The sequence below is a fragment of the Pantherophis guttatus genome, chromosome 1, assembly GCF_059756535.1.
Source record: "Pantherophis guttatus breed Tessera chromosome 1, ASM5975653v1, whole genome shotgun sequence".
In the NCBI taxonomy this organism is placed as follows: Eukaryota; Metazoa; Chordata; class Lepidosauria; order Squamata; family Colubridae; genus Pantherophis; species Pantherophis guttatus.
The window spans coordinates 102,700,440-102,726,409 of NC_142063.1; the positions used below are offsets into that span (position 1 = coordinate 102,700,440).

General features: G+C 39.1%; 1 protein-coding gene across 2 annotated transcripts; it reads right to left on the reverse strand.

Annotated features, from left to right (window-relative positions):
* Positions 1-1,516: 1,516 nt before the first annotated feature.
* SPTY2D1 (SPT2 chromatin protein domain containing 1) lies at positions 1,517-25,172 on the reverse strand. 2 transcript variants are annotated; one of them, XM_034416929.3, is made up of 6 exons: positions 24,832-25,172; positions 12,516-12,630; positions 8,441-9,841; positions 7,660-7,825; positions 6,903-6,980; positions 1,517-5,547 (listed from the first exon to the last, which is right to left on the reverse strand). In XM_034416929.3, exons 1-6 carry the CDS (start codon positions 24,889-24,891, stop codon positions 5,451-5,453), a joined length of 1,917 nt encoding a protein of 638 aa, XP_034272820.1. In that variant the 5' UTR covers positions 24,892-25,172; the 3' UTR covers positions 1,517-5,450. The 2 variants fall into 2 exon arrangements, 1 of the variants encoding a protein (XP_034272820.1); XR_009621453.2 differs by having other exon boundaries at positions 4,657-5,547; positions 7,640-7,825.
* Between the last annotated feature and the right edge of the window lie 798 nt (positions 25,173-25,970).

Below are 25,970 nucleotides of genomic sequence, written 5' to 3' on the forward strand. Positions count from 1 at the left end.
GAAAAGTGCTTGGAGATTATATTAAAAATCAGCTAAGTCCCATTATTGGTAATATATCTTCTGATGAGGCCTAGCTGTCACGGAGGGATAGCCATATGGAAAACATTTGAGGAGCCTCACTGTCAAAGACACAAAGACATGTATGTTACAAAGAGTTAATTATTACCTAAGGACAGCAGTAAATCTCCCGTATTAGTAATTACAGAACTAAGGAAGGTTGTCTAGCAGAACTAAGGAAGGTTGTCTAGCTAAAGATAAAGTAATTACAGAACTAAGGAAGGTTGTCTAGCTGAAGATAATCTTATAAACTAGAAAATAATGGTTTAGTAAAGGTTTAGTAATTAGGAAGTGTGTCAATTATCATATAACAAGTGTATGTTAACCATATATGGAAAATGCATGAGCTCACCAAACCCTTATGTTAACCATATATAGAAAATGCATGAGCTCACCAAACCCTTTGTCTTGGAAACATATATAAACTATCAGAGCTCTTTCTTGGTTCAGAATTCCAGGTACAAATCTGACTCTGAACCTGCACAATAAAACTGTCTCTGGCTGACCAAGGAATGTTATTCAGTCTTCTCTTTCTACAACAGTTCAGGAGTTTTTTCAAAATTAGTTTTGACATCTCAGTAGCAAATCATTTTTCTCTTGTGCCCAGATTCAGTCAGACAATAGACATCTTTATATCTGCACAAAGAAAAGAAGAGTAATTGATTTTTTAATGATACTTCACAGATGCTTACTGTGGAATGGTGAAAACCTATGTTTCCACTATGGAAACTTAAAACTATCTAAGTTTTTCAAAACAGTTCTTTATGCTGTTTCAAAATACTTTAATCAGTTTGGCATTTAGTGCCACCATACTGTAGTTTGATTACAAAGTACTAATTGGAGTCTGAAAATGTCTTGAAAACCACACCTAGGACAAAATAAAATTGCCCGGGGAAGAATGAGATTTAAGTGCTAGACATAACCTCAACAATATCACCTAATTCACAAGTCTTTGTGATTGGCTCCAACCAGCATAATAGGAATTTTATGAACAATGAGCATTGCCCTGACACTTGTTTTGTAAATCTGTGAATTTGTTTTTAAAATTGAAGAAATTGTTTTCCATGCCATGCAATTTAAGCCTTCAATGGCATTTACATTAAAAAAATCTGATTTTACTAGTGATTATTTTACCATACAAACATAAGAACACTATGCACTTTATTTACAAAGTCCCTAAAATATTCCAGCCAACTGGAGACTGTTTCTGCATCCCAAAAAGGCTATGAATTGTAAAACACATAGGCGCATTTGCTTACATGTCTCACAATTCTTTTTAACCCTGGCAATTCCATAGATGATTCTGTAGAAAAATGCTGGAAAAGATTCAAAAAACTGTAAAACCATCTCTCTCAGAAGGGTCCCGTAATGTGTTTTGTTTTGAAACCGTAAAACCTCCTTCTATCCACAGTTCCATAGATGGTTAATGAAAACTCTGAGTCACAAAATGAACAAAGAATTTCAAGTCATAATATTTTATAGAGCTCACTTGGAAGATTTTGGACAATTCAACAATTATCAACATGATTAGCACATTGTAAAAACATTTATTATTCCATTATTAGTTATTTTACACTCTGTTACAGTTCTTTGTCCCATTTTTTCTCAGAAATACTTGGAAATTAGTCTTTTAGAAAGATGCTCAATGGCATCTCAACATCTGCTACAAATTAAAGCAAACCAGCAAAAATCTCAATACAATATTTAATGTCCGCAATTTTATTATATACATCATTTGTTTCAGACTGTATTCGGTGCAAAAGCATAGAGTTTAATTGACCAGAAAAAAGTTATGCTTAACAGTTTTTACCTGAATTGTAACTCTGTTAGATATAATAAATTTAACAAAAACGTAAGATGGACAAACTCTAAAAGTATCCTCAGTAGACTGTATTTTCTTTCCAGTGTTTTGGTCTCCTGCTGCATATTATAGAAATGCACTTTAGTTGTAAAGGTAATTAAAGTTACATAAATGAAAAAGCCAAATAAGTAGTTATGTGAGATTAAAAAATGGGAGTTTATAAAAATAAGTTTTTATACATTCTTATAAGATTCTGCTTTAGAGAGAACAAATCAAAATTATTTACTAGGGCTTTTCATGATGCACATTTCTGTTTTCTGGTAATTTTCTGCTGTAAAAAGTGTTAAGTACAACTGAAATATATAGAAGATAACTATAAAATGAAGTCTTCATAAATACAAAGTGCCCTTAAGTTTTATTTAATTTTAATAAACATTAACTAGTTGTGCAAAGCAAGGCCTGGAAGGACTTGATGTAAAACGACTTTATTTCATATTATCAAGCTGCAACACAGCATCTTTGACAGCACAATTAATTCTATATTTGTTTTCTTCCTACATTCATAGAAAGGTTATATATGTAAAAAAAAAGGCACATCTTCCAACCATTAATCAAAATCTGCAATTCAAGCTAGAGTTTTCTTCAATCACACAGAATGGATGTTATTTAAATTTTCCTCCTAAAGGCTTCTATCAGCTGAAGTGGGAGGGCGAGAGCGGCATTCAATCCGTTCATAGCCCCTAGAATTAATGTTGGGAAAGAGTCCAGAGTAGATTGTGGGAACATATGGGGAGCTGCTTTAGAAGTAGAGAATGATTTAATATCATGAAAAACAACATATGCCAGTTATTCTGTTTCGTTTTAATATTCATACATAAGAGAATCCTTGTATTCTACTTCCCTTACAAAATCACTAGCCAATTTTTGTAAAGTTTTTATTCTGCTGTAATTCTATGACTCTCAATTTAGTTTTTAAAAATGAAAAATATTTTCCTAAAGTAAAATAATGCAAATAGATAATTTATCATAAAAAGAACTTACAAGTTTGGATGCTATCTTTGGAATGCCAGATAACTTCGCCATACTCTATATATAAATTTTAATAAGCAATATATTTACTAAAAAGCAATAAATTATATAAAAATGAAGAGATCTGTTATATATGTTAGCTTCTAATTAATTATCTTCCAGTTATCTTCTACAAGAGAAATAACATCCAAATATTTAAAAATACGGTAGTCTTGAATTAAACTTGCAAGAAGCAGTCAAAACATGTAGTGTGTATTGGGGAGATTTCCCCCAAAAAAATTTGGAACTGAACACAAGTTTGTCATTACAAATTTTTTGCTAAGTCAGAGGTTTGTTGAGGACATCATCTACACAGATATCTCAGTGGCGTGAGGAGGATTTCAATACTTCAACATTCAAATTATAAAATGAACAGTAACTTGGTCATGTTTCAACAGTCATTATCTTGGATAAAAAGATTCATGAGTGCACCTGAACAAAGTAGTTTTTTTATAATACATTCTGTAAAAATAGCACTAGTGATCACAGTAAACCAAAAATTATGAACTCCTGTTTTGCATGCTAATTATAGCAATTGCTAAACTATTTCATTTCAGCAAATACAGTGCCTTACTAAATTGAGAAAAATAACAGTTTCATAAACAAAAATATCCATTATTTTCTTTGTATTAATTCTGAAGTTTGATCTCTTTGTCATATTTTATTAGCCGAATCCATCCTTTCCTGATAAAAGATTTTATCTCTAGCGATTATTCTTTAGTACATTCTTTCCAGCATATTCAATTTCCAATTCTGTGTGTAATCTCATAGACTTAACTTTTAACTGAATAAAATTTCTTGGTAGGATTGCATGATGTGTTTTAAGAAATATTTAGACTTTTTATTTTCAGTGACTTCATTTTGCATAAATTCTTTATGAATTAAAAAAATATTGAACTGGATATTCAAATATTAACCTGAAACTCCAAAGCACAATTTTTGTAGAACAGAATGATCTGAGATTCTCTGGCAACTATGAAATGAACATCTGTTATTGTGCATAGCTTGAAATCAGTGTGCAACCAAAGTTTTTTAAAAGTAAAAACCACTTCTTAAATCATAACATTTTGGTTTCTGTTAGAAATCTTTTCAGCAATCTTGTTAGGCAGTTAAATGAAGCAACTAGAAAGATGTTTATATTTACTAAAATGCAGATAGCATCTGAATGAACACAGAAATAAACTCTACTGGCAGGCTCTGCAGTTTTTATAAAGCATGCAGTTAATCTAAGAAACCTAAATATTTAAATTAAATCAAAGACATAGAAGTGAGTTATAAACCACTGCAAACTAGTCTTTTCCAAGATGATTTATTATGACGACTGGCAATGAAATTTAAGCCCCATATGCAAACAATTCATTTATTTGGTCATATTTCTTATAAAATAATGTCTGATTGCCACTAATAGAGGCCATATTAATTTTCTGCACTGCAAAAAGAAAATAATTAGCCGACTGGGCTTTCAGCGATACTTCAACTCAATGTACACAGAACTAGAAGGGGTTCTAAATTCAAGAGTGGGGAGAAATATCCCTGGGTTGAGTGTCAGCAGCATATCTTTTCAAGGAAGTAGAAGGAAATTCATATTGACGGCCATGTTGCTGCTGCCTCATTTCTGTTTGTTGCTATGTATTTATTCCATGATAGTTATTTTCAGGGAACATCATCTTTGTTTCAGCTCTTGATGTCAAAGCTTTGTAATATTAGTTTTGGGTTCTTTTTATATAATCTTGTCAAGCAGGAATCAGAAAATATTAATATTGCTTTCAACATCATCATCATCGGCTACATTTTTAAATCTGTGCTTTATAGGAAGAGAAAAAGTGACTTAAGAATCTTGACTCAGGACACAACCTCTTTTGAAAGATAAAAAACATAAACATTTTTCTAGTTTTTATGGAATGAAAACAGACTGTACTGTTATTAGGGCCCACTTGTTGTAAGCCAGTGCATAGTCAATCAGCAGTCTGCTGGCATTCTTGAATTACTTTATATCATAGTATAATTAATTTTCATTTTTACTTCGACTAATATCCTCCATTAGTGCATTTATTTGGGTTTCAGAAAAGAAACTTGGCAATTATTAAATGTCAATATTTGAGTGCCAAACTAAAGAACATAATTTTGGATCCAGAGTTGCCTCTCTGTGAGCACAAAAAAATCATTTCTGTTCATGATAGGGATTGGGTTCCAATAAAAACTTTCTGCTGAAAGAAAAAGCCGGACCAATGTTTTCTCCCAATTTCCTCTTTTGGGGCAGTCCCAGTAACTAATTCCCATCCTGCCCTGGAAAATATCCCAGTATTCCCACAGTATGGGAAGTAGTGTTGAGTGCTGAGGAAAAGCAACACTTTCCTTTCTCCAAGGCCTGCAGAACTTTGCACCTTAAATCTGGCACCAAGTCCTTATTTTCTATATGTCCATTTTCTACATGATTTCTTATTCTTTCATATGCGAGTACAACTAAAGCTAAACTTTGGAACAAATAGTAGAGTAACAGTAAACCAAAACTGTGGCAAATTGGTTAACGTGTTCTCAACTTCTTTGTTTGCTTCCTGTTTTTCAATTCTTCCTCTTCACGTTTCATTTCTTCTAGATCTTCTTGTACTCCGAGTCTCAAGCTGGAAAATAAAGTTTTAGTCATTTAAAAATTTGGGGGAAAAAAAAACAATTTAAAATCAACCACGGGATCTAAACATTTTTACCAAAACGAATTCCAAGCAACAATTCTGTTTTATTATTATTTATTTTCATATCTGAGTAAGTTTTTTCATTCTATGAAAGAAACTGCTTTTCTTGGAATTGAAACAATGTTTGAGTATGATATAATTACGCAACCAAAAGAGAGTAAGATGGAAAAGATAGTTATTATCTATGAAATAGAGAATGTTTTACATAACAGTATAAATAGACACAATTCTGCTGTTAGAACAATATTCAGAAAAACGAGGAACAGTTCATTGCTGATCTACAAAAAGTTGCTTTCTAACAGAGCTATAGTAAGAGTTGTGGCTCCAATAGTATGGTACTACCAGTACTATTACTACTACTAATACATCCAGATTACCTATACTGCTGTTAGTAACTTCCCATGAACTCAGATCACATCATGAAAATTCATGAACAAAATGTAATAATTTAACTTTGGTCACTTTTTTTTAATGTTTCAATAATGAGCAAAATATGTGGCTTACCTCTCAACCCTTCCAAAAAGCCAAAGAAAGTCACTGTGTCACCACATCTCAGTAGATGAAAAACAATGCATACCCCAAATGCTAAATGTTTGTGCACCAGTGTATTATACCAATATACACAACTGTGGCAAGAAAGGTAGTAAAATGGGGCAAATTTCACTTAACAAATGTCTCACTTAGCAACATAATTTTGGGGCTCAATTGTGGTTAAGTCGAAGACTACCTGTATGTCCTTTCCACCTACAGTTTCTTGTCATGTCTTGATCTCTGAAAGCAAATACCATAGTATCTACCAATAGGAACAAAAAGCAGGAAGCAGCTGAAGCAAGAAAGGAAAAGAGTTTAAAAGGAGCAATTCTCTTCTGCCCATCCTGAATTGTCACACTACTGCTTATTTCTTGTTGCTGAAGACAGATAATGGTGTGATGAGGTGGAAAGGCAGCAGCAGGAGGAGAAGCAGGTGGCCAGAGAGGAAATCAGATAGATGGGCAGAGGAAGGTGAAATGTAGTAGAAATAAGTGAGCAAACAGCAAATATACTGATTGGACGAAAGAGAGAAAAAAGACAGTACTCTTATGTAATCTTGTAAAAGCTGATGAAAAAGTACTGAATATCGTGTGATTAATGTTTTTGCACTGAAGCCCTCTATAATTTTACATAAGATGACATGAAAAACCCCAATTTAAAGAGCTATTACTCTTTAAAATAATTTTAACAGGTTTCATTTTCAATGAAGGATTTCAACAATATGTAACAGTCAATCAGATTATTTTAATTTTTACCTTCTGGCTTCCTCTTTCTGCTGTTCTTTCCAAGTACTTTCCATGTAACGTAAGGCATAGTCACTTTCATCTTTGTATCTAAAAATAATGAAGTTAAATGCAATGCTGTTTATCTAGCAGAATTCTTTTGCCTTGCACAATATTATTTCTTGGGCTGAAGTTCTTGGGGGAAGATTTGGAGCATGCATAATCAAAGTGGGGGGAGAGGAAAAGGAAGCTCTGTTGTATAAGTGGCTTTCTTTAGGTAACAGTAGACATTACGCTAATCAATCAATATTATTAATTGCAATATATATTTAGAACTAGAATTGTGTATATTTACATAAAATAGAAACATGCCAATTAATGTTATAATTGTAGGGCTAAACTAAACCAGTTTTAAGCCACAATATAGTTACCTATCCTTTCCCAAAGCAAGCAATTAAGTATTTTTTACTTCTAGCACAACAATCTCTTTCCTTTCTGCTAAAATTATTGCAAGCCACATAATATTCCTTGAACTTTCGGACTGTAGTTTTGAAAATAGCCATTCATTCAATATAATATAGAAGAGCTACTGATAATTTTGGCAGAAATACAATTTTCTTGTACAGTTGTTGCAGGCAGAATGGTGCAACGATATCAGTTTTAAAAAAATGTCTGTTACTTTTTCAAACATCTTTTAAATCTTTTTATCTATGTTATAGAAATTCATGTAAATGTTATGGATTGGTATAAATATACAACAGTAAAATTACGTTAAAGCTTATTTTCTCACTTTGACCGATCATAACCAAATATCTCTCTGATATGTTTCGAGATCTCTTCTTGAGGCTCTCCTTCATCATCAATAAAATCTTCCATTTCAGAATCGTCTTCATCTTCATCTTCAAACTTTCTTTTGTAGCTACTGGTAATAGGTGGAAGAGATGGTCTTGGAAAACCTAGGTCAGAAATTTAAGTCATTATATATAGAGAGACTTAACTCTTCATAAATTGCCTACTTGAAGGTAAAACAACAGTCCATACATAGGACAGAGGATGGGGCATGAGGAAATTCTATCTCTGCTGCAGCTGTGCAGCCTGGAAAACCCTAAAGCACACTAGCTGCTCTTTTGTGTGCCAAAGAGATTTAAGGGCTTGCCATTTCTGATGCATGCTGTAAACTCGGTTGCCTGTACTGCAGCTACCCAACCTGAGAATTGTTCCAGCACACATGGAAAGGCTTCAGGGTAGATGCTGTTGGCATGCAACAATACAATCTGTCATATGGTTCAGGAATACCCATTCTAAAATCTTATTGAAGCCAGAAGAAGTTATACCCAAGTCAAGCATTAGGTTAGAGTAGTGTTTTTCAAACTTGGCAATTTTAAGATGTGTGGACTTCAACTCCCAGAATTCCACAGCCTGCATCTTAAAAGTGTTCATGTTTGAAAAGATCCGGGTCAGAGAGTTCTTATTTTGTAGGGCAGAATGTTTTTGAGGATGCAATTTTAAATAGTTGTGTTGAAGCCATCTCTAAATACATACATATTCAGAAGCACAAACTCTCAAGATACCTTGTGGGGTAATCCCAGGTCTGTGATTAGGAAAGGGCCTCATTCCATTCATCTGTCTCGGAACCAGATTTTTGGATGAGATTGTTTCTGATACAACAGTACACTTTGGCTTTAGAGTTCCAGCTGTAGTGGTACTTGGCCGACCTGGTCCTGAGCTGCTATCCCTTCCAAGTCCAGGGTTTACATTGGAATTTGGCCGACCAGGTCCTACGCCTTGGCTACTGCCTAAACATACTGGTCTTGAAGTGATGCTTGGTCGATTAGATCCCATGCTTAAATTATTACTGGCAAGTCTAGATCCTGTGCTTTGCTGTCCTTGCCCTGAGCTGTTTTCTGATCTCCTGGGTCCCATGCTGCGTGATCCATGCCCAGTAATCGCACTGCGGTTTGGCTGCCCAGGGCCTGAATTCAAGCTGCTCTTTGATCGTGCAGGAGGTCCTCCTGTAACTGAAATGTTGCTTGCTTGCTTGGAGCTGGAAGTTTTATAAGTTTCTTGCTGGGCAGAAACCACACTGGTTGATTTCATATGGGTGCTATTTTTTTTCAAACTCGGTTCTTTAGTAGATGATGGTCTGAGAGTTCCATTTGCAGCCGTTTTCAAGACTACAGTTTGGGACTTAGATCCAGTTTTCCCTCCTCCACTGGGTGCAGGTTTAACATGATTATTGTGAGGAGGGTTTTTTAAAGGCCCTTTGGGTGCAGATTTTACTTTTTCAGCGTGGCTTGCTTTGGAATTAGACACCAATTTGGAAGATTTTTCACTTAAAACTGGCCCTTTGGTTTTCTTATCGTTATTTTGCGAGGGATTGCTTCCTTTAGAAAAGGCGGGTTTGTCTGCTGAATGCCTGCTAGTTTTAGCATTTACTAAATCCCTCTGAGAAATTTCCTTTTTGGAAGAACCTGATGCAGTTGTATGTTTCATTTCTTTCTCTGATCTCTTTCTGTTTCTCTTCTCTAAGAAGTCTCGCTCTCTTAATTCTTCTGCGGTCATTGGTCTTTCTTCAGTCTTTTTTACAACTTTTATTTCAACTGGCTCATATTGTTTTTTTTCAGCCAGCTTTAAAAGATCATTAAAATTCATGGCTGGAGGTGCACTTTTGGCTAGCACCTTTGGCTTTTCTGAAATTTTGGAGGGTTTCTCTTCATATTCTTCTGATTCCTGCTCAGACTCTGACATATTATAATCTACTTCATTCATTTCATCCTGTGACCTACATTCTGTGCTTCCAGAACTTCTATTTTCATGACCCTGCTTCTTTTTAGGCTTCTCTTCCATAGGAATGCCATTATAACCATGAAAATTATCCTTTGTCCGTGAAGCCATAGCTCTGGCTTTTCGGTCATGTTTCATTTCCACACGCCTAGCCAATAGTTCTTGTTTTCTTCTTTTTTCCATAAGATCTATAAAGAAAAAAAGCTTTAGTATATAAAAAAGACTGCAAATATGTATCTTGCAGATATAATTACTATATAGTTTAGGTCCGTGATGGCAAACCTATGGCATATGTGGCACGCAGAGCCATTTCTGCGGGCACATGAGCTGTCGCCCTAGGTCAGCTCCACTGCACATGTGTGTGCCCCTCCTGCCGGCCAGCTGATTTTCAGGTCTCTGCCACGCATGCGGGATACACGCGCGCATGCCCATGCGCCCCCCTCCCTCTCCCAGGAGTCTCCACATGGCCTGTTTTGGATGACAGATAAGTAGAGGCTCACTTGGAGACTCCAGGAGGGTGAAAAACAGGCCTCTCGGAAGTCTGGATATGTGCCATTTGTGGAGGGCCTGGGGATGCTGTTTTCGCCGTTCTGGAGGCTGCAGGAATGCTCCCGGAGGGTGAAAAATGGGCCTACCTGGGCATGTGTGGGGCATGTGCGGGGGGGGGGGGGGGGCGGTGTCACTGGCTTAGGTTAAAAATGTATATTTTAACTATATATTATCTAAAGTATCACACTAGAGATTCAACATAAAAGCATACAGTAAGAAATACCACCACAGATTTTAACTGAAACATCTCTTTAAGTAAGAGGGCTGGTACCAAAAAAAACCTGTACATCATGTCCAAGAGGCATAGGTTTCAATTAAGCATGAGTGTCTCACTCTACTGCTAAACTAAGAGGCCCATTAAGGAATAGTTCTCTGTTAAGATATGGGAGGACCTGCTGCTCTGAGCAAGCACAAGCAGTTCTTGACCTACAACCATTACTTCAGCAACTGTTCAAAATTGCAATGGCGCTGAACAAAAGGACTTATGACTCATGCCCAAAGTTACAGCCATTGTAATGCTTCCGCAGTCACATGATCAAAATTCAGATGCTCGGCAGCCCACCTGCTATACACTTATGACCGTGTGGTGCTGCCACTCTCCCCACCCATCTCCCTCGTGGGCGTAGGCCAACCTGCACAGTACTTGGCAGTAGTGCCAAGGCTGAGCCTGAAGTAGAGGCCTGGCTCTTCAGGAGTCTTAGCCAGCTGCCAGCAGGCCTTGATATCGAGCTTAACACTTTTGCTTCTACTGACGTGCTTCTCCAAGGTGTACAAGACCTGGAAAATGGTGCAATTCCCTGAAGCCCAGCATTCCCCATGATCTGCAGGGCACTGCCCACCTTCAGCTGTTTTCTCCAGCTGCTGAGAGGTGTATGCGGCCTATTCAAAGCAGCACCAGGCCTACTCTCCCAAAACCACCTTGTACATTCTCCAATACTTTGTTACTTACCTCACAAAGGGCTCTGAGGGTGATGGCAGGTGGGTCTGAGGCTGCCAAAGGCCCCAGGCCTCTATTTCAGTGCTGCATGGCAGGCAAACGTAAGCTTTGCATTGCACTGGGGTACCCCCACTTAACTCACACGTGGTCACCCAGGGCCTCCCCCACTGTGGTGGATTGTACTGGTTAGGATTCCCAGGAGAGAGGAAGTACGTTCCAAGAACAAGAAACAGTTCAGTTCATATAGTTGGTGTGAGAGAAGGAGGGTGAAGACAGACCCTCCCTAATAGTTCTCTGAGTATATGCGTGTGTAGATAGAAGAGTGCTTTCGTTTTGCAAGATTCTGTCAGGACGTGTGAAACAATAATGAAATATACTTGGAAGAATCACCATGAGTTTTGGTTTTGGGGGCCAGACAGTTCCCCCACTCCTTAGCTAGGACTCCATCTGCTTAACGGCCATAGCTAGGAGATTGTGATTGTTGAGTGAAGTGGTGATAGGCTATCTTGCTTTGCTCAACAACCAAGATTCCAGACCCAATTGTGATTGTTAAGTCAAGAACTACTTGTAGCATTTTGTAAGATGGCAAAAGAACATCAGTACACTATTATTTTTTTAAACTGTATTTGCTTTTGCTTTTAACTGTATAATATTAAAACTTACTTCTAATTGCTTGTATATAGATATAAAACTAAAATTGTTATCCCAGAAAACTGCTCCTGCCTGGAGTGCAACGCCCAATGAAAACACACCAGGTGGAGATTGCAAAAGACTTTATTCTGCACAGAAGGACACAGGGGGATCACTTCCACTAGGCCTGGGCAAAGGCCCAATCTTAAACAATATATGTTTATAACTTTACTTGCTTTTAAGCCCCATAAATCATACCCTGGGACCACCCAAAAGACCAACCCACCTTCGTTCCCTATATTCAGCAAATTGTGTATATGTTTTAGCATAATCATCATCATTTTCACAATAGCAATTGCTACCCACAGGTTCCTTTTTTCTTTACGGTCACCTTCTTCCCAGACTACATTTGGAATTTCATCAGAGCAACCATTCCTGAGGGTTTTGCTGACCAAGCTGTTTTCATTACCCCTTATATTCTAGCAACTAACTGCAAAATGTCTGCGAAGCTAAAATAAGAATTCCTTACAGACACCAAATGTTTAGAGGAAGGGATTTTCTGTCCTTTCCTTCAAAACAATTAAAAAAAAGTCAGTTTTGTTACTGCTTTTGTCTGTGTCAAGATGACACCGAATATGTAAAAGTAAGGAAAGCATGACAATGATTTTCAAAAGGAAGGCAGAAAAAAAGTTTTTTCAAGAATAACTAATAATAGTCTTTATAGAAAGAAAAATACTTAATGATACCCTTTTTCTTCTGTTCCTCTTCTTGCCTTTTCAGAAAGGCTCGCACAGCTGCTGACTGAACACCTTTAACTTTTGGATCCTTTTTGGGAGGGCCAACCGCCAAACTGTATCTCTTCTGCAATGAAACAAAAGTTTCACAAAGATGAGAAACAAATATGAACTCATTGTGCAACTGTTTTCAGCTATGTCCAAGTGGATTATTAGTATGCAAAAATTTCCTCATGCATTAGAATAAGAATTTCTTTATTAACTAAAAAAACAAAACAAAAAAACAACAACAAATGCAATGTATAGACTAAAAGAAGAAAATTTAAATTCAGTCCTGTATCTCATCTTCTTTATATGGAATCTAAGAGATTTTCAAAGACAAAGTACTAAGGTAAACCAAAAAGACTCGTAACATAAAATGACAAATAAATAGGGACATCATTTCTATTGGACTGTAATTAATACAAGTGAGTTCCTTTCTACAGGGTTTGGGATCTTACCACAAAAAAGTTCCCTTAAAAGGATCAAATACATTGAGAAAAGAATCACTACTCTTTCAAAGAGATTCTTCTAAACGTTCAAATAAAAAAAAAAAGAGAGATTTGGGGATAAAATATCAAATCAAATAAGAAAACTTTTGTACAGGTACTATTTCTGCTAGTGAAAGGCTATAAAATGTAAACTTTTCTATGCTCCAGTTCAAAATATGATATTTTAGTTACCCCTCCCCTTATTGGGGGGGGACAACTGCTTCTGACTTAAAAAATACTATGGTGCTAAATAATATTTTACTAGCATTACAGTAGAACAATTAAAGATCATATAAAACACTAGCTGGATACCCGTGCTTCACTACGAAACTATCTGATGAGGCTTGATAAATTGACACCTAAAGCTTGAAAATTAATGAGTAGTTAAAAAAGTGAATGTATTATTTGGTTAGAGATGGTAAAGTAAGTTTATGTTACAGATGAAGACATTATTGTAAGTGTAACAACAATGAAATAGATGGGCTTAAGCCCTTTAATCCCAGCAGCAAACGTGGCTGTTTTGTCTATGTAGCCAGGCTAATAAATTGCATAGCATAGACTTTCAATTCGTCCCTCAGACGAATTGCTCAGGACCTCCCTGTAAACAACATTCCTGGTTTTGCTGTCTGGCTGGAGGATGACCAGGTTGTCAGGTGAACTGACTTTGGAGCATGCCACGTAGAACTGGCATGAACATGGGAGAAACAGTCACTCGTCAGATGCACACCAGCTACTTTCAAAGTCTGTCCCTGTGCCTTATTGATGGTGATGGAGTAGCAAACCTTAACGGAAAATTATAGACGTTTGAACTCAAAGTGGTAGTCTGATGGGATCAGAGGAATTTGGGGTATGAAAACGGTTTCTCCCTGATTGACGCCTGTGAAAATCGTGGCTTCGATTACGTGTTTGTACAGTGTCTTCACCTGAAGCCTGGTGCCATTGCACAGTTTCGGAAAGGTTAGATTGCGTAACAGCATGATTGGAGTGCCAACTTTGAGGTAGAGGACATGAAGTGGTAATCCTGGTGGGCTGAGAGAGTGCAAGAACTCCACAGAGTAATGTACAGCATCCCCGATCTCCATTACTGAGTCCACGGATTCATACTTCATATGCTCGGTGGAGAACTTTTCCAGCAGAAAGTTGTTGATGCTGTTGGCTGAGTCATTTGTTGGAGTGAGAATAGCTCTTTCCCTCAGTCATGAACCGCAATCCACTCCAGCCTGATGAATGTTGGAGTATATTTTGTCAGTCAAGCTGATCAGAACTGTCACATCGCAAAGGTTACTTGGGATATTCTTCCCTCCTCTTCCAAAAGCTTGCCATCACCAATATTAAGTAATAATTTAGAAAACTTTTCTGCCCTCAAATCACGTTGAAGGTGGACACACATGTTAACTGTCAAGGTCAGGACTTTGACTTTAGGACATAAGATGGTTGACTTGAGACAGGCGTTGATTTCATCTATATGTGTCCCTCGTGGCACAACGGGCAAAATCTGTCTGAAGTCACCAGCCAAAACCATTGTTAACTCATAAGACAGTTGCTACCCCTAATGTTCTTTAGTGTCCTGTTTACAGCCTCAAGACCTCCTTTGTGAGTCTTGGTGCACTCATCCAACACGATAAGTTTGGCTTCTCAAAGCACCTGAGCCATGTCACTCTGCTTAGAGATGTTACAAAGTGCAGACTCAGAATGATTCAGGTTGAGAGGTAACTTGAAGGCAGAGTGAGCCGTCTTGCCTCTGGCAAGAAAGCAACGGCTAGGGCGATATTCTTTCTGCTTCTAATTTTGGCCAGCAAGAGATTGATCAAGAACGTTTTGCCAGTGCCAAAAGGAGCATCAAGAAAGAACAACTGCCCAGAATCAGAAGCAATACTGTGCATGATTTCATCATAGGCTTTCCTTTGTTCTTGATTTAATTTTCGAACATTCACAGCAACTGCTTCTGTCAGCTGAATGGTATTATAAGACAATTCACTCAGGTATTGATGGTTGCTGATAGTGGCTCCTTGCTCTCATGAAGATAATGGAAATCCAAACTGTAGGAGTGTTTTACCCAACATGGATGTGACAATATCCTCAAGAAGAATAAGGCATTGGTTGTAAACAATTTGGAGGACCAGTTGGGCATCTCCACACTCTCTCACCATTAGCCTTCTAACATCTTCCGCAAGACTGTCTCTGTATTTCTCCCACAATTTTAGGGGGTCTGCAACTTGGCAGAAAACCAACATGATGGCAAATAGCTGACAGAGTTTGTTAGGAAAGTCAGAGATGGAGGCTTCTTCCAGAGTGCGGTCCCAGTGAGCATCCTCCTCCAGCAAGCCAAGTGCACTGCACGCTGCTTGAAATGTCGGTTGAAGTACCCCTGCCAGAGTTTTTAGGGCAGTAAATGACATTGGGCCACGGATCTCGTGCAAGAGGAGGCATAGGTAGCAGCACTCAGCATTACCGGGATGGATGGTGTACATTCTACCCAAAACCTGTTCTTTCTTCACCCCCGGATAACCTGGTACAGGCTTCCCTTGTTTCCTCCTGAAGAACTGGTTGCCTTTCCATATGTAGTAAGTTGGAACTTCGCAATTTAAAAGGGTCCTTGTGAAAGCATCGACTTTGCACAGCTCAAAAAAAACCAGAAGTGTTGTTTTTGGAGGATTATTGATCCTCTCAACAACATTGTCCTCAGTAAACTAAACTCATTGGCCGTTTTTGAGATGTATGGCAAGGTGCATAACAGGAGGAAACCTTTCATGAATAGGGAAGCAGAGAATGCGCCAGGCTGCTTCAGAGCTGCTGATGTATCGTCCTGCCTCGTACTTCGTCACCTCATCCACTTCTTCAATGGTGAACGCTGCCTGGTCAGACCCTTTGTTAATATACTTGCAGATGTATTTTATGGATTTAACTGAGTTGCAGTACTCAACATTTATATGAGCCAAGAAGGTGCAAGACAGGGCGGGGTTGTATGGCACCACCCAGCAATTGTCAAGATCAAGTCCAGTGATGTTGGCAGTGAAGCCACTGTCTGCCGGGGACCGCCTGTGATACTGAGGATAGCCGTCCTCTCCGGTTTGAGTTTCCTTCAAAAAGGCCGGGGGTACTTCTTGCTGCAGGTGCCATCCACCATGCAGGGTGAGTTCCTGTTGAGGGGTTCACATGGACCATGGATCATTGTCGTCTTGATAATGTCATGGAAGGCTAGGTCTAGGTCAGGATCAGGTATCTCAGCACTTATAACTTTGTCAATGGACTCTGGTCTTCTCTTCTCTTCTAGCCACAGAAGAATATTGATGTGGGGGAGTCCATGTTTCTGCCATTCCATGGAGTACATATGACATCTGTTATTTCCAAAGATGCAACCTTTAGTGAGGAGCTTCATGATATGTTTTACTTTCACATGAAAAACGCTTGCTACTATGTCATGTCTATCATGAAATTTTTGTCTGTGTTTCAAGATCTGTACGATTTCTGGCCATTTCGGATTGCAGGTAAATGTAATGAACAGATCCAGTTGTCCGAAATGGCGCACATACATCATTGCATCTTGAATTCGCTCATGCATGTAGCGGGGTCCTCCAGTGAAAGAAGATGGCAACACAATCATCTTGCCAAGCTGTGATAAGTGGCTGTCAGTTCTTGTCATGGTATCCTTCAGGTACACATACTCCCCCTCACTTCTCAGGTTTTTTTGGTTTCTACGAATCCAATTGAGTCTTTCACTCTCAATTTTCACATACATGTCAACCAGAAATTGATTGAGTAGGTTGCGGAACAGCAGTAGGTAGCATTCTTCGCCATCACGCTCCATTATCCTGTAGCTGTAAAAGGCAGCAGCAGACAAAGTCTTCTTGAGAGGAACCTTGGTGTTTGGGTCGCACTGAGGTATATTGATGTAATAGCCATCTTCTCCACGGCAGAACATCAGACAGTACTGGAGAGCGTCATAGGCACGGTGCATCTCACTGATTCATAACAACCTGTTGTCTCTGCTGTGGAGAATGATATCTCTCTTCTCAAAATCCTGGCCGACAATGAGAACAGCCATTTCTGTAGTCGTGGGGGCATTGAAATGGCCTCGGTGCTGTCCAGAAGGCTTCCTATCGACATTAATCACCACTTGGCAGTCCTTGTGGCCCTTAGGAACAGAATCAACAGCAGCCTTAAATTCCAGAATATACTTCTTGTGTTCACACAGCAACTTCTGCAGTTGGCTAACCAGTTGTGGATTAACACCTGGGTAGATTCCACAACGGATGTCCCTCTCATTGTCATCATCACCAACAAAGTATATCTGGAGAAATGAAGGCTGCTGCTGAGACCCCACCATGATACTCCCTTATCCTGTGGTAGACCTGCCCTGCACTTTGAATGTTGGCATAAAATTTCCCTTCTTCATCTCTCTGGCTCCAAAAGACGTCATTTGGAAGCATCCATTGTACTTCCGGACAGCAGAAAGAAAGTGCTTTGCCATCTGATGCTGGTGAGAAGACTGGTGAGAAGGTTCAGGGTAGGGCTGAAGGGGAGGGAGGTGGACTTTACCGCCACTGCAGCACATCCCAGGACTCTCATCCTGCCACTTTAGAGCATGGCACCAGGAACAGGGTAACCGGGGTCAACAACCTTGTCCCTGGAGTAATCAATCTGAGGTTCATATTTAAAACCAGACAAATACTTATTAGTCCAAGCCATTGATCTCATTTGTGACTGATTAACGTAGGGATTAGATGTATACTTTTTTACAGCCTGTCTACTGACTTGGGGCTGAGTTTGATGATACTTGTGTACAGCTTCCCTTACTTGTGTTTTCCTAATCACATCTGTAAATCTTTTTCTGCATTTTTTGCTTCTTTTCCCTTTAACTGGTGTTACAGCAGAAGGAACAGATTCATCTGAACTGAGGAGGAAAATAAGGTGGGGGGGAAATCTGCCTCTGCCTACCAGCATCCATCAGTATTAATCTGGCTAGCATCCTGTCAGTGTGTGAGAGTTGAGGGATGTTTGGAAACTCAAACAGTATTTGCTGTGTGAGCAAGAAGGACAGTCCTTCGGGATAAGGCTGATAATCACCCACCTTTATCTCCCTTGACATGCTACCAAAGACCTAATTTGCAATTAGCTTTGTAAGGCCACACAGAGCACAGAGTCAAAACGGAGCTTCAGAATTTCCAGAACGAACAAAGTTGCTTCCTGCAAAGGCTTATGTGCCTTTGCTCCTCCTTTATGTTTTATGGGAGGGGCCAATCATCTCCAAGCCTTACTCCTGAGTCACCCCTTTTGTCTTAACTATTCTTGCCTTCTGGCAGCTCTGCGCATGCACGCACTGGGAACATGCTCACCCTGTTCCTCTGCCTCGCTGATGTCCGACTCTGGGGGCTCTGGGGGCAGCACATAACTCCCAGATGGCCCCATCTCTGCCCCAGACGCAGAGCCCTTGTCCGAACCTTCCCCAGACTGGCCCATGTTCCTCCCCAGCCTCTTCACTGTCTGACTCTGCTGCCAGCTCCGCAGACTGCCGGCGGAACACAACAATATCCAGAAATCTTTAGTGGAAAACGTATTGATTGGGTTTTCTAGATAGATTTTTACAAGTGGAAAGAAACACTGATTCTTGCTTTTCCAATAACACTGGATGCCATCTATATAGCTAAATGTTGCAGCAACGTGCAAATTATATACTGCTTTTATTACAAAGTATCAACACAGAGATAAAATGAGCAAAAATTCCAAACGCCTTTAGAAATGGTTTAAAGAGCTGAATGACGCTACATACCCTAAAAATAGGTTCAGAAATAATTTAACAATGTAAAATTAGCATTAATTCCCTTTCTTATAAGCACCGCAGAAATATTTTAAAATCTCATCCTCCCTATACTAAGAGTGAAAATAGCACCTGGTTTCAGATCTATCATAAGTCATTCAACAATACAATGAAAAAAGCTCTCAATCCCGGCTGAGCAGACTTCATATTCAAAATAATCAGTACATATTAAGCTACAATGTGTTTGTGCATGAATATATATGCCCTTATTTCAGGATTTCTACTGGTAAGCTGTGCATGATTACTATATAATAAGAAGTAATTTTAAATATACTTAATACACCCATGTATATTAAATCTTGAGATAGCTGCAGTAATAGCTGAACTATTATTATGATCTATCAGTCAAGCAGAACAAACCTACTATTTCAGTTTAAAAACAGCTAATTAATTGTTAGAAGCTTTTCCCAAGAGAAATGAACTAATAGGCCAACAATTTTAGTGACACATGATGCAATACTATAATTGGTTTTGTTTATTATATAAATTGTCAAATATAAATGTCATCTAACACATCTTTCTTAGAAAGCTGAACAATTCAAACTGTTTCTTATTTCTTAAGTGTTTCAAATTGGCTTGCAATATAACACATGCATTTTATAAAACTCTATTCATGATTATAAAATTAATGAGATGGTTCCCACAGCTATGATAGGAGTTTCCTTCAGCTGAAGAACCTGCCCAATGCTGTCTGGTATTTGGAAAGAAACTATCCACCAGCATTGCAATCCTGTAAGAAGAGTGCAACATCCAAAATCAACATTAAAGCTCACATTAAAGTTCACATTATATTTGATGTGGAGCCTTCTTTATGAGTAATTTTGGAATAAGATTTAATTACATTTTTATTGTATTTATTTTTCCCCATCAACCCATTTTATTTTATTTAAACATATGCTGAAATTCCAAGACAGAAAGACTGTGTGCTCTATTTTAAACTTGCAGGAGGGGCTAAATTCTCAATCCTTCTAATGGCATTTTATTAATACAGCGTTACAAATGAATTGTTCAAAATATAAAAAGATATTACTTGATCGTATCTATAGGAACTTTCTCTTATATTATTCCATACAAACTGATGATCACATATAATAATGGTTTTGTTTGGTATATGGATAGTTCTGAGATTATTTGAAAATTTGAATAAAACGAATATATTAAAGTACATTATATTTATGATGCTAAGATAGTAAAGGTAGGCAATCCGGTGCTGTTCAGACGTTTGGAGCTTTTGCTGAAAAGTAGTACATAAATAGTCTAACTACATACATTTATTTTATCAACCCTTGGCCCAAATTGGCCAACGGCGAAATATGGTAGGAGTTGTAAAAATCTGAAATGTACATTTGCTTATTTTTATAATACACAATATTTACTATGTTAATTATTTACTTAAAGGCATTCACTGAATTTTGGAGAAAATTGGTAACTTCATTGTCAACAAGAACATAACATGAAAACAACTGATCAAACTGAGAAAGTTATATTTTCTATATAGCAACTTTCAGCAACTTTGTTGTAGAATTACAAGTAGAATATGGGGTATAGTTCTTAGAATAGATTTTTCTTCCTAATATATTTTATTCATAGAAAGCAAATACTCCTTAGGCATAATCCATTCTACTGAGAGGCAGCATTTTAAAGGCTCCAGCAAAACTCTTCTTTCTCAAGACATGTAATGGAGCAAGCACATGGACTATATAGTCAAAGAAGACCAATACAAAAGGACTTTACAAAAAGATAGGCTTCCAATTCCTTTTAACGGTCCAGCAAAATGATTTCACTTTGATATACTATAAGAAAACTAGACAAGTGGAATTCTTGGATTCCTGTCTGGCAGAGGAAAATAACTTTATGACCTTCACATGTTTTGAACTGTGTGATCAATGGCAGACATAAAGAACTTCAAACTTCAAATTATTTGAAAGACCACCAGGTTGTCTCCTGCTGTTTTACAGAATCCCTATATGCATTGGGTTGAGCCTAAAGTATCTCATTTGTTCTCCACAACAATAGCTTCAACAAAAAAATTTGAATGCTAGATCACATTTTAAGAAGCAGAAAATTCACAAATTTTCACAGTCTAGTATTAGAAGTTCCTTTATGTTGCAATAATTTGCTCCAGGATAGTATCCCAGGGTTAAAAAATAGCGTGTCTCCACCAGGGAAAAGATCTCATCAATCCCTTGTATTATCAGGACACTTCTGCAGGAACACAATCCTTCTATTCCCCAATTGCTAGAGCTATAAAATTAATAGAGAGTCAGAAATCATATGGGAAGAAAAAAAATCAGGATCTAAAGCCCTGTAATATGCTTTCAACTTGTAAAATACTGGTATTTAGACTACCACTTCAGCTATTCTAAATGAATAGCTTGCTAATCTAGGTAGAAAAGGAAGGCAACAATCTTATCTCCATCCTATTTGTTGGCTCATTGCCAGGATTATGTCCCATTCTTTAAAACCTCCAACAGAAAATCTTCAAAAATGGTAAGAGGCTATTTAGGTTCTTCCTATAACTTAATTTTACTTCCTTAATCCCAAATAATTAGCATTCAAAGGAAAAAAAAGCCTTGCAGCGAAATACAATACATATTTTAAATATAGGAATGGACAAGCATATTTACAGATAGTCCTTAATTTTTTTACTGTAATTCAGCTAGGAATTACGGTCATATGTTATGCCTGTCATTAAGTGGATCATCACATAACTGCACTGGATTTATGACTTTTGTTGTAAAGCAAACACCATGGAAATGGACCATGGATCTTAAAAACCAGATTGTAAGAATCTTTTCTGGCATCCAGCGTAACTTTAAACTTTACGACCTGTGCCCATAACACATTCACTTGCATTGAAACCATTTAAAACATTAGCTGATTATGCTGGCTTCTATGAAAAAATCTTTTGACCAATTGCTGTATCCAAAGGCTTACTGGACTCATGTGGGCAATTGGGAAAAAGAGTCTCCCTAGATGACAGGAAAATGATATTCTTTAACAGAAAAATACCAGAGGGTATGCTAGCTGTGCAGGCACTTACCAGCTGCGCAGAAGCCATGGGAGACAGGTGGTCCCTCAAGTATCCTGGCCCTATGCCACACAGGCGCAATTCCTTTTCTAAACTTGCTTCTACCCGTGTTTCTCCCAAAAGAAGGCCGGGTCTTATTTTCTTTTGACCCCTGAAAAAATGGCTAGGCCTTCTTTTTGGAGGGTTCTAATTATTGGCTCACCTTGTGGCAGTGGCACCGACAGCCCCGCCCAGCAGGAGCTCAATGCTGGCCCTCTTCTTCTGCTGCGGCTGCTTGTTGCCACTCACACGCATCGCCCCGGCCTCCATTTTGCCTTTAGATGCCTGCCAGAAGGCATCTGCAGCTGATAACAGAGCTCTGGAGCTCTGTTATTGGCTGCAGATGCCTTCCGGCAGGCATCTAAAGGCAAAACGGAGGCCGGGGCGATGCTTGTGAGTGGCGACAAGTGGCCGCAGGAGAAGTGGCCGCAGAAGAAGGTGAGGAAGGTGTGGGAGTGTGCAAGGCCTAGTAAATAGGGCAGCTCCACCCCAGCTTTTTTTAAACCTATGTGCCTCGCCCCACCCCCTGCACTAGGGTGGGCAGGGTCTTAATTAGGGCTAATTTTGTGGCGAGGCTTAATTTGATTGCATGCGCTCAAAAATGTGATAGGGCTTCCTTTCAAGGTGGGTCATCTTTTTGGAGAAACATGGTACCAAAGGAGCTCTGATACTGGAAAGATAGGGATCTCAGATATTTACAAAGAGACTGGGGACAGGGCTTCTGAGGTAAATTCTGCTTCTTTTAACATGGATCTCTCCTTCTGCTCTTGGAGGATATTACAATATATTCTTCAAGATGCCCTATTATCAAGCCTCTTGGTGGTCCTAAGTATAGTAAGTTTAATAAGGTTAGATTCCAACAATATGCAAATTTATAATATGACTTGCTACTTTGCAGGAAGTATTCAAATGTGGCCAAGTGTCTTGAGAAACAAGCAAGAAAAACAGAAAAACAGCAAAGGCAAAGCTTAGAAAATAAGGAATGAACAATACAGCATTGTTTAAATACCTTTCCATTAAAGACATTGAAACGGAGGAGTTACAAGCTATGCTATTTTAGAATGAAGTGTGTTCTTCATCTCATTCAATGCTTTCCCCATAAAACACTTTAATACAGGTAGTCCTCGATTCTCAAGAGTTTGTTTAATGATCGTTTGAAGTTACAATGGCACTGAAAAAAATGACTTATGACCATTTTTCACACTTACGATTGTTGCCGCATCCCCATGGTCACATGATCAAAACTCAGACACTTGGCAACCAACATTTATGACGATTGCAGTGTCCCAGAATCATGAGATCACTTTTTGCAACCTTCTAATGAGAACTATCAATGGGAAACCATATTCATTTAACAACTGAATTACTGAGCCGTGATGGCTCAGTGGTTAGAATGCAGTATTGTAGGCAAATTCTGCTGATTGCCAGGAGTTTGAATCTTACCCGCTCAGGGTTGACTCAGCCTTCCATCCTTCCCAAGTCAGTAAAATGAGGGCCCAGATTGTTGGGGACAATATGCTGACTCTTTAAGTCCTTAGCAAGGGCTGTAAAGCGGTACGTAAGTCTAAATGCTATTGCTATTAACAACTGTAGTGATTCACTAATTAATTGCAAAAAAGGTCACAAAATGGGCCAAAGCTCACTTAACAAATGTCTCACTTAGCAACAGAAATTTGGGGCTGAATTGTGGTGGTAAATCGAGGACTACCTGCACATACAGCTGATTAACCTGAACTTAAAACAACAGAATTTTAGTCATAAAATAGGAAATCTCAACTGCACTCCAGGCACAGCCTTTCTCAGAACACTTCAACAAAACCACTAAAGATTTCTAGCTGAAGATGAATATGTTCCATCCATTTTATCCTGTTTTTTCAAGGAAAGGACTCATCATATTCTACTGCTGGTTTGTGCCCTGAATGCTATCAAATTCCATAGCGTAACCATATATCCTTAAGCCAAATAATAAAACAGCATCCCAACTTGATTACCGTATGCTAGAATTTCTGAAATGTTAGGGCTGTTAGTCAGTTATGTGAAATACAGTACACGTGTACATGAATACAAAGGCAAGTAAAGTTTGGAAGAATGTGTCTGCCCGATTACTACTCATTACTTACTCTGTTTAGTACAACTGGATACCATATATTTAACTGAAAAGAGTACCGAAAAAGCCTGCATTGAACACTCGTAGCTCAAACGCAACGAAGGCAGAAAAATAAATGCAACCAACAGCTCTCTTTGCGACTGGCTTTCTTCTTTCTTTCTTTCTTTCTTTCTTTCTTTCTTTCTTTCTTTCCTTTCTTCTTTCTTTCTTTTTCTTTCTTTCCTTCCTTCCTTTCCTTTCTCTCCCTCCCTCTTTCCTTTCAGATGTATTCCTGAAATCAACCCCCCCCAAAAATATGTACATGTATTATGTATAATATGTACATAACCAGGAGAAGTTAGTTTTCACTTCATTTTGACACCCTTGAACCACCTTTCCAGGGGTTGAAAACAGCCCTCGCTGGTTCTAGGTCTCTCTCTCTCGATCCCGGGTGGCGGGGGGGGGGGAGAGAGAAGATCTTCTGGCTATTATTTCTCGCCGACCCCTCGCTAAACAGGCTGCCAAGCTGAAAGGACAGGAGGAGAGGACGGTCAGGTCTACGATCCTGCTGCAAAGCCTGGGCGGATGCTTCCACAGTGAGAGAGAGAGAGAGAGAGAGAGAGAGAGAGAGAGAGAGAGAGAGAGAGAGAGAGAGAGAGAGGGATGGCGAATCCCTCTTTTCAAATACTCCGGATCCAGGGCTAGCTTCCTCGGGCGAAGCGTCCGGAAAGGAAGAGTTGGGCAACAGCTGGCATCCACGTCAATCCCAGCCCACCGCGTCCTCCCCCCCCCTTTCCCTTTCCCCCCCCGTCTTTCCTTCTTACCGACATGGCGCTCGATCCCTGCTGTTCCGAGGCCTTCAAAAGGACTTCGCGGAAATCCATGACGGGCTCTCCAACGGTTCTTTTCCCCCCTTGAGAAGGCGCTCGGGCGGCGAGGAGCGCCCCTCCGCTCTCTCCTCTCGCGTCTCTCTAGCCTCTCCCTCCCTCTCTCTCTCTCTCTCTCTCTCTCCAGACTCGCTCCTCGCCCAGCTGACGAAAAAAGTTGCTCGCGACGCCCCTCCCCTCACTTCCGGCCCGCGGGCCTCTCTTGCCGTCGTCCCTTTTTAAATATCGCCTCGGAGTTTTCGACCGAGTTGGTGGGTTTTTTTTTTTTTTGTTTAGACAAACGTCACTTCCGTCACTCGCGCCATAAGCGAGCGAGCACGCACGCACGCGCCCTCCCCTTCCCGAGTTATAATAATAATTATTTTTTTTAAATGTGCCTGTACGTCACACGATCGGGCTTTTTCGGAAAAGCGGTCGGAGCGGAAGATTCCACGTGTAGTGTGGGTGAGGGCGCATCGAGGCTTCGATTCGTTCCGTTCCTCTCTTGTGGAATGATGCGGAGGGCCGGGCTGTTGCTTATAAGGGCGGATGTTGGTTGCTTTTGCTGCGGGCTTCTCTGGAGTCGGAAGCTAAGCAGCGTCGGGCTGGGTTGGGATTAGGGCTGACTATACGCTAGCTAGACTGGGCATCACGATCCACTCGCGAAAGAGGGAACATTTAGGAGCTATTCCCCTTCTGTTGCAATTGCATGTAGTTGCATGGGTGTGTAGTCGCTGGAGGTCGAAACTCGAGGTTCTCCATATATGGCTAACACACACCTGTCATATGATAATTGACACATTTCCTCATTAGTAAACCATTATTTTTAGTTTATAAGATTATCTTTAGCTAGACAACCTTTCTTAAGTGCTGTGGTTGCTAATGGGAAATTTACTGCTGTCCTTGGGTAAATTTATTGGATTAAGTAACTCTTTGTAACATATATGTCTTTGTGTCATTCACAGTGAGGTCACTCAGATGTTTTCCATATGGCTGTCCTTCCGTGACATCTAGGTCTCATCAGAAGATATATTGCCACTTAATGGGGTTTAGCTGCTTTTAATGTAATCTCCAAGCAAGCACTTTTCTCTCTTATA